We start from the raw sequence: 13,880 nt of genomic DNA, 5'->3' as shown, positions 1-13,880 counted from the left end.
TTCTGTGTTTCATGTACAACTACCCCCAAGTCCCTTTATGTTGCAGCATTCTGCAGCTTTTCTCTATTTCAATAATACTTTGTTTTCCTTTCAAAATTAACAACTTCACATTTTCCCACATTATACTGTATTTGCCAAGTTTTTGCCCGCTTATTTAATCTATCGATATCTTTCTGCGAACTGGTTGTATCCTTATCACAACTTGCCTTCTCACCTGTTTTTGTGTCGTCTGTATATTTTGGTATAGTATATTCTCTTCCATGCACCAAGTCAATAATATGTATTGTAAACAGTTGCGGTCGCAGCAGTGATTCTATGGAACTCCACTGGTTACAGATCACCAGCTTGAATTAGAGTGTCTTACCGCACTTGCAGTTTCTTGCCATTAGCAAATAAATTATGTCGAACAGTATAGGCTTTTGTCTTATGACTTGACCTTTTGTGAGGCACCTTGTTGAACTCATTCCTGAAGTCTAAATACAGCATATCTGCTGTTGCTCCTCTGTCAAATCTGGGTGAGATTTCCTTGAAAAACTCTAATAAGTTAGTCAGACATGATCTCCCTTTTATGAAAGCATGCTGACTTTGCTTGATTAAATTATGATTTTTCCAAATATGCTGCTATTACTTCCTTGATAATTGATTCCAATACTTTTCCAACAATAACTGTTAGACTAACCAGACAATAGTGACCTGCTTTTTGCCTCCCACCCTTTTTTTTGAAGAGGGTTGTCACGTTTTAAATTTTCCAATCCTCGAGTACTTTTTCAGAGTTCAAGGAAAATTACAATCAATGCATCTGCTATTTCTGCAGTATTTAGGATCCTCAGTGCACACCATTAGGACAAGGGGATTTATTTGCCTTTAGCCTCATTAGTTTATCTAACACTGCTTCACCAGTGATGGTACTTAATTCCTCTTTCGTATTCTTTAGTATTAATGGGGATATTCAAAGTATCTTCTGCTGTAAAGACTGATGCAAATTATCTATGCAATTACTCAGTCATTTCCTTCTTCCTCATAACTATCTGCCCAGCTTCAGTTGTGGAGAGAATGATTTCACTTATGGGAGAATTGAAAACAGGAAGAATAAAATTTTGTGGATTTTGGACATCTGAAACAAAAACAGAAAACACTAGAAATATCAGGCAGCAACTTTGATGAGAGAACTAAGGTGCTTGTTTCATCTGAGCTTTCATTGAAACATAAGTGCAAGATAGGTAAAAAAAAAAGTTAACAGATGAGAACGTAAGAGTTGTTGGAATACTGAAATTTCTGATGAAGAATGTAATTGATGGTATTAGCTTTTATGCTTTCAAAAGGCACCTGTACAAGTATATGAGGTACTTTGTCCTCTAGTAGAATCCTCTTGCTGTTAAATCCAACCTACTGTTTGCCTTCCTTATTGCGTGCTGCACCTGCATCATTACATTCAGTGACTGGTGTGCGAAGGAGCCCAGGTCTCGCTGCTCATTCTCCTTTCTCAATTTGTTGCCATTCAGATAATAATCAACCTGTTTTTGCTATCAAAGTGGATACCCTCACATTTAGTCATATAATACTTCATCTGCCATGCATTTGTCATTCAATTAGCATGTCCATATTTTGTTGAAGATTTTTTAAAAAATGCTCAGCTATTAATCCTTCGAGAATGGACTCTAACATTTACCCCACAGCTAGTGCTAGACTTACTGGTCTATACTTTCTGGTTTTCTCTAACTTATTACATTAACTATCCTCCAATATGCAGATACTGTTCCAGGATTTATATAATTTTAGACCATATGTCTAAGGATATAAGAGCAGAATAAGTAATTTGGCTCTTCATTTGGTTTGATCATGGCTGCTATGTTTTTCAACCCCATTCCCCTCCCTTCACCTCATAAACCTTGATCCCCTTACTAATCAATGATCACCAGTGCATCTATTTCTAGGGTCACTTCCTTAAATAATCTGAGATGTAGATTAGCAGGCCCTGACCCTGTATTGGTTGTCAGTCCTATCAATTTCCCCAACACCATTTTCCTGCCAATACTGATTTCTTTGAGTTCCCACCCACTTACTAAACCCTGTACTCTCCAAAATTCACATGTTGTTCATGTCCTCTTTTGTGAACACAGAGCCAAAATATGTATTTAGTTAGTCAGGCATTTCTTTGTACTCTATTATCAATTACTAGGTTTATGAGTGTAAGGAACCTATTTTCACCAATCCTATTCCCTCCATATACCTATATAAATTTTTACCGTTAGATTTTGTGTTCTTCACAAGCTTACCTTTGTCCTCTATTTTCCCTTTCTTAAACAATCCCTTTGTTTGCCTTTGCTGAATTCTAAACTGCCTCATTCCTCAGGTCTGTTGTTTTATCTCATCATTTGTATATGTCTTGCTTGATCTAATAATATCTAAAATTTCCATTGTAAGCCATGGTTTTGCTGCCTTTCCCATTTTACTTTTGTGCCAGGCAAAAATGAATAACAGTTGTAATTTACCCCAGCATCTTTAACTATTTGCCATTGCCTTTTTGTAATCATCCCTTTCAGTAATAACCAATCATAGCCAACTCATACCTCCCATCATATAGTTTCCTGTATTTGGATTCGGGACCCTAGTGTCAGAATCAACTGACTCAAATGAATCCCAAACAATTATTAGTCCCATCCTTCATCAGATTCATTACCTTTACTAAATTCAGCTTTTTACCTTTTAACTATCATTTCTCAACTCAATATCATTAGCTGTTTGCTCGGAGAAGTATTGTACTCCCAAAAGGCAAAGAATTATTAATGCTGGTAATCTGAAGATTTTTTAAATGTATTCATTTGTGGGATGTGGGCATTGCTGGCTGGCCAGCATTTATTGTCCATTCCTAGTTTCCCTTGAGAAGGTGGTGGTGAACTGCCTTCTTGAACCACTGCAGTCAACTTACTGTGGGTTGAACCACAATGTCCTTACGGAGGGAATTTCAGGACTTTGACCCAGTGACGATGAAGGAACAGTGATGTATGTCCAACATAAAACTGAAAATACTATTGAGGCAGTGCTTCTGACATCTTCCAAGTCATTCTTGAGTGATTTAATCAAATTTTGATACAGGTTTAGCATAGCTGCCTTCCTTTTCAGTTATGTCCCTCAAGAAATAAAGCCTGGTGTGTGTTTTGCTTTTTACTTAAACTCCTCAATCCCTTTTATCCTCTAACTCACTTAAACTCTCATCTTCCATGTAAGAATTGACGCTACATTCTATGGACCAAAATGTATTGCTTCATATTTAACTGTGTTGCACTTAGTTGGTCAATTACTTCCCTAATTTGTAAGTCAGTTAATTTCCACATGTAATGTGTTAGAGAACTTCTCAAGATTAACTGCCCACCACAATTAATTGTCATCCACAAAATTTAGAAATTGTTTTTGATTTCAAAGTCCAAATCACTGATGTAAGTTGTGAGTAGTAGTGGTCTTAGCAGTGACTCTTATAGATCACTCCAATCCCACCTGATCCATTATTCCTGTCCTGTGCTTTCTCTTCAAGCCATCTAGCAATCCATTCTATCACTTGTCCCCTGGCTTCACCAGCCTTCTCTTTCCAAGCCCTATGAATCAATTTTTTTGTTGTCATATTATTGGCTGAATTTGATTGCTGCTGCCCTTCGTCCTGCTGGTAGACCCTGTACAAACTTTGTTAGATTATTTACAACAGGTTGCCAGTGTAGCAATCATCCAACTCAAATATTGGCTTCTGCTGTGTGAATGTTTTCCACCTCTTAGGCAGATATTTCTGTGAATGAACTATGAACCAACTAATTAGAAAACTGACACTGCAAGCAGACAAACAGACAGTGCAACAATAGTATACAGATAAATGTCAGGATAAATATGCAAGATGCCTACTCTACGGAATGATTTGAAGATTACAAACAACAGTGTTACTAATGGGATGACCATGCATCCTAGTTTTCCTTATGTAAATCAAATCAGCAGTAATAATTTTTAACTCATGAATAGAACATATTTCCATAAAAATGAAGTGTGTTTTCTAAGTCAGTTGAAATCATTGTTATTCATATAATTTGCAGTCTGATCCAAGGAAATGGTTTCTAGTTCATACGGTAGTAATCAGTTTTCTCTGTATGGGTTTGTCCATTGTAATATGTTGTATTAATTCAGGGCACTGCATCATGTTCTACCCACATCATGTAAGTATGCTTCCTTTGGCAAATCCTTTAATAATCAGTTTTCAGAATTATTACCCACCAATCTAACTCATGGTTACTTTAATGACAATAATTTCCAAATCATTTTGTAACATAGGTACCTACATCCATGTGTGTATATTTATCTATCTAATAAAGATTTTTCATTTTAAAAATAATCAAATAATTCATGTAATCAGTTTTCACATTTACAAATTGTATTGATTGGTAATAATTCCATTTGAGGTCTTATGTAAAAGGCAAAATACTGCATGAATTCCATTTGAGATTTTAGTCAAATCTAACCGGTGTGTTCAGAATAATGCAGATTCTAATGATAAATTCACACCTCAGGTGTATTTATTCTGTATTCTTTCATGGAATATGGGTGTCCCTGACAAGGTCAGCATTTGTTACTGTCCCCCAATACTTTGGAAATGAATGGCTATTTAGGCCATTTAAGGGAGCTGTTGAGAGTCTATATTATTTGCTGTGAGGCTGGATAAGGAGGTCAGATTTTCTCCCTTAAAGGACATTAGTAATCAAGATGGTTTTTTATGACAATCAATGGTAGCTTCATAGTCACCATTACTGAGACCATCTTTCCATTCTAGATTTTTATTAATGTGAGTTCTACCAGCTGCTATTTTGGAACTTGAACACAAAGCTTTGTTCTGGATCACCTTGATTATTATTCCAGTGCCATTGCCCACTGTTTCCTTATGGGCTTAATTTTTTTCATCAGCTGCAGATTAATTGAATCAAGAGATATAACGTCTACGGCTTCCTACCTGAAAATCCATCTCTCTGGGAGGAATGGTTGAAAATCTTGTTCCTCTCTCTTTGAATGCTGCCAGACCTGCTGAGTATTGACAGCATTTTCTGTTTATATTACAGGTTCCCAACATTGTAGCATTTTCCTCTTGTAATCGTGCAAGATGTTTTGACTGCTATGGTACCAATGGATTAGGAGTTTTCTTTCATTTCCCACTAAACCTTCTTCCACAATGCTTTTCATTGTTTATGGACATGTGTGCCATTTGATATTTAAGCAGGAAATTGTCATTGAAGTCACAACTTTCATTGTTGGAAAAAGATTATAGACAAGTTGAATAAGGATTCAGACTCTGCCTTTGATGTTCCAAAGTTGTGAGAAGTATATTCTTGCATTTATGGTTATTAATTTAATACTGTTACATAAAGTGCACATTGAAAAATAGTTCTGAATTTTACTGTGATTGGAGGCTGTCTATTACACTACTGTTTGTCTCCTTAGGTGACGGTGGAAACCCCAGAGGAGCCACTGTTCCCTGCTGATGAACTATACGGGGTAGTCGGTGATAATCTGAAAAGAAGTGTCGATGTCAAAGAGGTATAGACTCAAGAAAGGTTTTCCAGTTAGCGTGAAATGATTTTTCACTAGAATTTAAAGCAACATGAGTATCCTATTAAGAATGTAATTAATAGTTGTTTGATAATATGGAACTTGAGTGCTGCTGAATAAAGACACATTGTTGAAGTTTTTTGTCTTGTATTCATTACGACAGTTTGCAAGAATACCAATTCAGGCGGTAACTAAAATTTATACTGCCTAACTAACATTTATACTGCATGAGACGAGTATACTGTTTGGTGAATAAGTGGACTCTGATTGGCAGCAGCCATTGAGAATACACCAGTTAATTATGATTAACAGGTTCTATTTAAATTTTAAACTGGGCACGTTTCTCATATTTGAGATTGCTGAGCAAGTGCTGCTCAACCATGGAATGATGTCTCATTTTAGCCATGTTGCTTTGGCTTTGCAAGTATGGTTGAGTATCTGTTATCAGCTAATTAAGAAACATGATTAATCAGTCAATCATCGGGCCATAACTCTTACATACTTAGTATCACATCAGCACTAAAATTGATACACAGCATTGTTTGATCCTTTAGTAGGCAGAACAACTTTTTAGAATCAAAGTAGCGTCCTGTTGGTGAAAAATGTCTCTTGGATGTTGTGACAGTGCGAAAAGCTTGCTTATTCTTTTCAAACTTTTCCATCAAAGACTGCCACCACTGTTTTCACTATGGCAATACCTTGGCCAGTTGCCAACAAATCAGTGCCCTTTCTCCTGTATTAAAGAATTATTGTGATCATTGGAAATTTTCCATTCCTGTGTTTGTCCTGATAAGTGCAAGACAAAAAGTTTCAGCCAACATGTCACCCTTTTCAGTAATATGTATCTACTCAACTATAGTGAAAAAGCTTTGTTTACAGGTTCCATTCATTAATCACCCTTATGCAACATAGGCTGCTGAATTTAAATTTAAATTTCTAATCTAAAATTCATCTTTGTGTTCAAATCTCTGTTGCTTTGTTCCTCCTTACTTCTGTAACATTCTCCAATCGTACAGTGATTCAAAATCTGTGCATTCCTCCAAATTTCCAAAACCTCCACATTCCTTCAACTCTGGGCATAGGTGAATCTCCCATTTCCTATCAACAACTCAGCTGTTTGGACCTGCTCTGGAATTTCCTCCTCAACCTTTATGTATCTCCACCTCTTTTTCTCTTCAAAATGCTGCATAAGATGAGATTTTTGATCAAATATTTAATCACTTTCATGGTTTAAGTAAGGAGGAACATCGATGCGTGGCAATAGTATTGGAATGCTCAATGGCTTCTCATGTCAGTTAGTTTTATAAGAAACCTGATCAAAGGTCTGCTCCATTGATTTGGTGTCAATTTTTCAGATTACTCTCCTATGAAACACCTTCGAATGTTTTAGTACCTAGTATGAGATGTTGGGATGAATAGAGCACATTTGCTGGACGAATGGATTTCTAGACAGAAGTATTGGATCCCTTGATTGTTGAAGAATTATTGATGAGAACGGATTTCAGTGACTGTGTGTCATGCCTGTGTTTGAACTGAACAATCCCAATAGCTATTACTTATGATTTCCTTTTGTATTGCTAAACCCCCGTTGCAAAATATATGGGGCAGTATGTTACAGGACGTCCCAGCAAATGCCTGTTAAATTCCCTGGAATGCTTTCTCTCCGTCAGCCTGCCAATGTAGAACTATCCACAATTTCTTAGAGCTGTGCATGGCCTAGGTTAGCCTGCTCATTCTCACCCAAATTGAGATGCTGAAGAAACCAATGACTATTTAAGGGTTGCTTCCTAAGCAGCCTCAATTCTGAGGCTAGCAGGTAAGTTGCTTAGGTCTGGCATTAGAGGGAAGGGTGAGTTTGCCTTCCACTGTTGGCTTCCTTTCCCATTCATTTTCTCTTCGCTGTTCCCAGTCTTCCTATCAAAGTCTCGCTCTACTCCCACCTACACTCTCTCTGCCTGCAGGGCCTCCACTTCAGCCTCCATGACGACATCCTGGCTCTGGCAATAAGACCTGTGGAACTGAAGCCCCGATATTTATGGTGGCCCAGCTGAAGCTTCCTAGTTGTTAAAAGGTTGCTGTAACTCATGTAAAGAGGCTTTGGGGCAGCTGACATAATCATGGATGTGATATCTGCCATATCCTTTGATGACAGATTGAGAAAACCTGCCACAGTTAAATTCTACCCATTGTTCCATTATAAAATATTCTAAAGAAATCAAATATGATGTCTGAGTTTGTTTAGTGACAATACATTGTTATCTTTACAGGTTATTGCCAGAATAGTGGATGGCAGTAGATTTAATGAATTCAAAGCTTTTTATGGAGACACTTTGGTCACAGGTACAATTTCTGATCTAAAAATTAATCTGCATGCAAAAGGTCCCATTTCTTTTAATGTTCCAAGGAAAAGATTTTACTAAACTGTTATTTGCACTTCTTATTATGCATAGATAGTCTTACGGTACATGTTTGTTGTCTTACTCATAAAACTTTAATGGACCACCGCATGCAAAGCAGCAATAGTTTCTACATTGTTTGTGGAATGTAATGATTGTCGTAGTAAGAAGAATTACAGAAAAAGATATTATTGTGTAGAAAAAGTATATAATATCCACTGTTGCTTCAAAAGTATACTCAATTATTTTTTATGAATAAAATAGGAAAATAGGTCCACACCACTAAAGATGGCAACGATTTCAGGAATTCTGAGAAAATGTAGTTCCTGCCTATTTAATAATATTTATGCCTAAAAGAAGCAACTGGTGGAAGCAATAGGATGATTACTTCTTGGCCAGATAAGTTAGACATTAAAGAGGAAGATGAAGCAGCTGAGAAGTGTGGGCATCTAATCCCAGAGTAAAGAGCATATCCAATAATGATGGAACATTTGGACTGATGTGCAAAAGATTAGAGTTTGACTTGTAGGGCTGGAGAATAGATGCAAGGCTATGAGGGGTTTTCCATATAATCGTAAGAATGTTGAATTATACATGCTGAACACCAAGAATCAGTGTAAAAAGTTTGAATATAGGTGTGGGAGGCAGGCAGTACTTTGTGCAAGGTAGGATGTTGTCAGCAGAATTTTTTAATAAGCTGCAACTTATGGAGAGTAGATAAGAGGAGAACACAGGATTGGTCATATCTAGAGATGGAAGAGTTGTAGGTAAAGGTTTCAGCAGTTATGCATAAATGATCTGGATGAAGGAAGTCAGGGCATTGTTGCTAGGTTTGTAGATGACAAAGATAAGTGGAGGGAAGTGGGGAGGGTGCAGAAGGACTTGGACAGGCGAGGAAAGTAAGCAAAAAAGTGGTAGATGGAATACAGTTTGGGAATGTATGAGGTTATACCCTCTGGTCGGAAGAGTAGAGGTGTAGTCTTAATTTCTGAGTGATGAAAACCTTCGGCAAGCATTTGCTGCCTGTCCTGATTTGACCTCTTGAACCATTGCTATCCTTGGAATGTAGGGCCATCGCATTATTGTTTGGAAGGAAGTTTCAGTATTTTGAACTTGTGACTATGAAGAATAGTGATATAGTTTCCAATTAGGGTGCTGTGTGGCTTGGAGGTGAGCTTATAGGTGGTGGTGTTCCTATGCATTAGTTGCTCTTGTCGTTATGAAGTGGTAGAGATCGTTGGTTTTGAAATTATTGAAGAAAGAGCACTGCTGAGTTGTTGTGGGTCATAATTTATACTGTATATCGAGCTGCGACTGTGTGTCTTTTGGTGGAGGAAGTGAATGTTTAGGTCGATCAAATGGACTGCACTGTTCTGAATGTTATTTTGGAAATGTATTAATCCAAGCAAGTGGAGAGTTATGCATCACATTCCTAATTTTTGTCTTTTAAATTGTAAACAAGGTTTGGGAGTCAGGAGGATTTACCTCTGAATTCCTAACCGCTGTTCTGCTCTTGGATATAACATTATTTATATGGCTGGATTAATTAAGTTTCTGGTCAATGGTAACCCCTAGGATATTGATAGTGGGGGAATTCAGCAATGGTAACTTTGTGATCCTGTAAAAACATTGATTGCCAAGGGGACAATGGTTAGATTCTCTCTTTTGGACCTGAACATTGCATTATGGTTGTGTGGTGTGAATGGCACTTGTTCCTTCTCAGCCAAGCCTTGATTTTCTGCAGGTCTTGCTGCACATGATCAGAGATTGCTTCCGCTTCTGAAATGTAGTGAATGATACTGAACATTGTGCAATTTTCAGCAAACACCCCCATTTCTGACCTCACGATGGAGGAACAGTCACTGATGAACCAGCTAAAGATGGTTGGATATGTTCTCTGTAAAGTTTCCCATCACAGCATGCACCTCTGAGGTTTGGTTGAGCTGATCAGTGTGCAGAGAACCTCTGAGCAACCGTGTAGCTTAGAGGGACCATTGGTTGGACCTCAGCCACTGTTGATGTGATTGGCTCCAACAATCACAACCATTTTCCTGACTCCTAGTTATAACCTTCTAGGAGAAAGTGAGGACTGCAGATGCTGGAGATCAGAGCTGAAAATGTGTTGCTGGAAAAGCGCAGCAGGTCAGGCAGCATCCAAGGAGCAGGAGAATCGGCGTTTCGGGCATGAGCCCTTCTTCAGGAAGGGCTTCTGAAGAAGGGCTCATGCCCGAAATGTCGATTCTCCTGCTCCTTGGATGCTGCCTGACCTGCTGTGCTTTCCAGCAACACATTTTCAGCTGCTAGTTATAACGCCAATCTATAGAGAACTTTCTAGAAAATGGTTCCCCTTTTCCTCAAATTGTTGGGTTTAATCCAGCATTGAACAAAAGTTGGAAGTTCTGTCTTTAAGATTTAAATGCAAATTTCCTTTTTTCCTTCATGAGGATGCACTGTTAACATTTATGGAGGTAATTAGTCATACTTTGCTTCCCTTATATATCCTTGTTGAGGAGGAATGGTGAAGAATCAAACCTCACAGTATAGCGGGTAACATAGTAACATGGATAGAAGATTGACTGGCTGGGCAAAAATAGAGAATATGTATGAATGTGCCTTTGTCTATTTGGCAGAATGTGACAAGTGGAGTTCCACAGGGGTCTGTGCTGTGGGATGTCAAAGGTTTACAATTTACATCAGTGAATTAGATTGGGAGCAAATGTATAGTAGCTAAATTTCCAGACAAATTTTGAAGTAATTCACCTTGATAGGAAGAATGTAAAAACAGAGTATTGCATGAACAGAGAGCATCTGCTTGAATTCCATGGGTTTAGGTCTTCTAGTGCATCGGTCATATGAAATTTCGATTCAATTTTCTCCTCATTTAGGGAAGGATAGAACTGCATTGGAGGTGGTTCTGGATCTTGCAGAAAATGGCTTTTTTTTCTTTATCTCATTTATGTTTGAACATAAGTAATGAAAATAATATACTTGGTTAGATATTAATCAGTCATAAATAGTGCAGAGGGGTGCTTGAAGCCTTTTATTCATTCATTTGCCTTTCATATGTTATTACCTGTAATTTTGAAACCTATTATTTCATAATAATTACAGGAAGAAAGAACCTATATACTTATCCCATTCAAATGTATTACAACATTTCTTTTGTGATTGATCAGTTGCAAACAGTGTTTAATGTCGCAAGGTTTGTGAAGGTTTGTAGCTCAGGTTGAGGTTTAGGGTGTAGGTTTGCTCGCAGAGCTGTAGGTTTGATATCCAGATGTTTCATTACCTGACTAGGTAACATCATCAGTGACGACCTCCAAGTGAAGTGAAGCTGTTGTCTCCTGCTTTCTATTTATATCTTTCTTCTGGATGGGGTTCCTGGGGTTTGTGGTGATGTCATTTCCTGTTCGTTTTCTGAGGGGTTGAGAGATGGCATCTAAATCTATGTGCTTGTTTATGGCATTGTGGTTGGAGTGCCAGGCCTCTAGGAATTCTCTGGCATGTCTTTGCTTAGCCTGTCCCAGGATAGATGTGTTGTCCCAGTTGAAATGGTGGGATGATGTTACCTAGCCAGGTAATGAAACGTCTGGATATCAAACCTACAGGTCAGCAAGCAAACCTACACCCTAAAGTGTTTAGTGTATTTTGAACAATTCATCTTCTAATGACTTTATCGAATATTATTTAACTTAATGGTTAGATTTAATCAAATTAAAATCAGTATGGTTTCAAGATCTGTAAAGTTGAATTTGTTAGAGCAATGTTTTTCATTTTTCACTGGTTAAGCATATTGTTTATCATCTGCGTCTCCACCACCTCTTTTTTCTTACATTGTCACTTATGGCTGCAAATTGATTTAAAGACCTTTAACTTTAAAGTTGTCACCTTTTAACATTTAAATAGAGCCATATGATGTAAGATTACTAACTATGTAAGCAGACATTGGGCAACATCTGAGCCAACTCTGGCACCTATGAACTAAAACAGAAGTTGCAGGGAAAGCTCAGCAGGTCTGGCAGCATCTGTGAAAAACAATTAAAATTAACATTTTGGGTCCGGTGACCCTAAATACATTTACTATATTAGATCAGTGACTACACTTTGAAAGGCCTACATGAATTTTAAAACACTTAAAAATGTCTGAAGTTGCTGAAGGTATTATTCACATTAAGTCTTTCTTTCAGCAGACGTTTAAGAGAAAGATACCAAAGGCTATACTTCTCACATGTTGCTGTAAATCTATATAAGGATCTGACTTGCAATATGATCATGTACTGCTGTGGTATTGACAATATAATTTTCAGTATGTCTTATGTTTTTCTTCTCTTGGGATATATTTAGGGTTTGCAAGGATTTTTGGGTACCCAGTTGGCATAATCGGAAATAATGGAGTTCTTTTCTCAGAATCCGCAAAGAAGGTTTGTATGCAACATTTATAGCATTAGAATTATGATTAGTTCATATGAGAATAATGTATACAAGTAACATTGGTTTCAAATTGTGTGTCTCACTCTAACAGCAATATTTTAAAACCTGTTGTCTTAACTTTGCTAAATTGAAAGTTACAAATGGTGGTAACTGGAAAAAATAGAATGAGGAAGGAGGTAGTCGCTGGCAATGATGCCACGTCCTGTCTTCTGGTTGTATAATATTCATAAATGCTTTGAGATGAGTACTTCTCTTAATAGGGAATTTACTGATGAAACTAAGATAATTATGAAACCTAAGAGAACAGGATTGTTTTCGTAGGAACCTGGACAAATGAAAGTGAGATTAATTCCCAGGTGTATATGTGCAAACACATATGGGCAACACTGTGGCTCAGTGGTTAGCACTGCAGCCTCACAGCGCCAGGGACCCGGGTTTGATTCCGCCTTTGGACGATTGTCTGTATGGGGTTTGCACATTCTCCCCATGTCTGTGTGGGTTTCCTCCAGGTGCTCCGGTTTCCTCCCACAATCCAAAGATGTGCAGGTCAGGTGAATTGGTCATGCTAAATTGCCCATGGTGTTAGCTGCATTAATCAGAAGTAAATATAGGGTAGGGGAATGGGTCTAGGTGGGTTACTCTTCAAAGGGTCAGTGTGGACTTGTTGGGGTGAAGGGCCTGTTTCCATACTGTTGGGAATCTAATCTAATTCTCATTTTTAAAAAAAACTTGAGATTTATATGCATTGTAGGTGATGCATCGTTGGAAAATCTGATGATGATAACAGTAGTTCGGAACTCTGCATTCCTCATTAGTACTGTCGCATTTGGAATATAACATACAATTTGATATACACTACCTTAAAAAAAGTTCTGCAGAAAATTTAAAAGTGAAATGGATTATTCTAGTGGGTTAAATTTTTAGTTTCATTACTTGGTTACTGACTCATTCATTACAGAAGCTGTTGATTTGCATTCCAGTAAGACAAAACAAACTAGTCAAATATCACTGGGAGAATGTGAGGATTGCAGATGCTGGAAATCAGAGTCGAAAAGTGTGGCACTGGAAGAGCACAGCTGGTCAGACATCTGAGGAGCAGGAGAATCAACATTTCGGGCATAAGCCTTTCATCAGGAAGGTCAAGGGAGGGGGATAGGGGGTGAGAGATAAATGAGAGTGTTGGGGTGGAGTTATGGGAAAGGTAGCTGGGGAAGTGATAGGTGGATGGAAATGGGCTCGGTGATGGTGATAGGTTGGAGGGGAGGGTGGAGCAGATAGGTGGGAAGGAGGAAGGACAGTTGGGACAGTTCAAGAGGGAGGTGCCGAGTTGGAGGGTGAGGTGGGGGACGGGGAGATGAGGAAACTCGTGAAATCGACATTGATGCCATGTGGTTGGCAAGTCCCAAGGCGGAAGATGCGGTGTTCATCCTCCAGCCGTCGGGTGGTTTGGATTTGGCGGTAAAGGATGCCTAGGAC

The 13,880-nt window shown here is 38.2% G+C and overlaps 1 protein-coding gene across 1 annotated transcript in view; it reads left to right on the top strand.

Moving 5' to 3' along the window:
- The window catches only part of mccc2 (methylcrotonyl-CoA carboxylase subunit 2), a 134,217-nt gene that overhangs the window by 74,154 nt on the left and 46,183 nt on the right, over positions 1-13,880 (top strand). The window contains exons 10-12 of the mRNA XM_072581996.1: positions 5,470-5,565; positions 7,845-7,917; positions 12,318-12,394. Of these exons, the coding sequence (XP_072438097.1) occupies positions 5,470-5,565; positions 7,845-7,917; positions 12,318-12,394 (246 nt within the window). The remainder of the gene's footprint in view (positions 1-5,469; positions 5,566-7,844; positions 7,918-12,317; positions 12,395-13,880) is intronic.

The sequence above is a fragment of the Chiloscyllium punctatum genome, chromosome 2 (genome assembly GCF_047496795.1).
Source record: "Chiloscyllium punctatum isolate Juve2018m chromosome 2, sChiPun1.3, whole genome shotgun sequence".
Taxonomy (NCBI): Eukaryota; Metazoa; Chordata; class Chondrichthyes; order Orectolobiformes; family Hemiscylliidae; genus Chiloscyllium; species Chiloscyllium punctatum.
The sequence above is the reverse complement of the archived record's forward strand: the minus strand, read 5'-3'. Positions and strand labels throughout refer to the sequence as shown.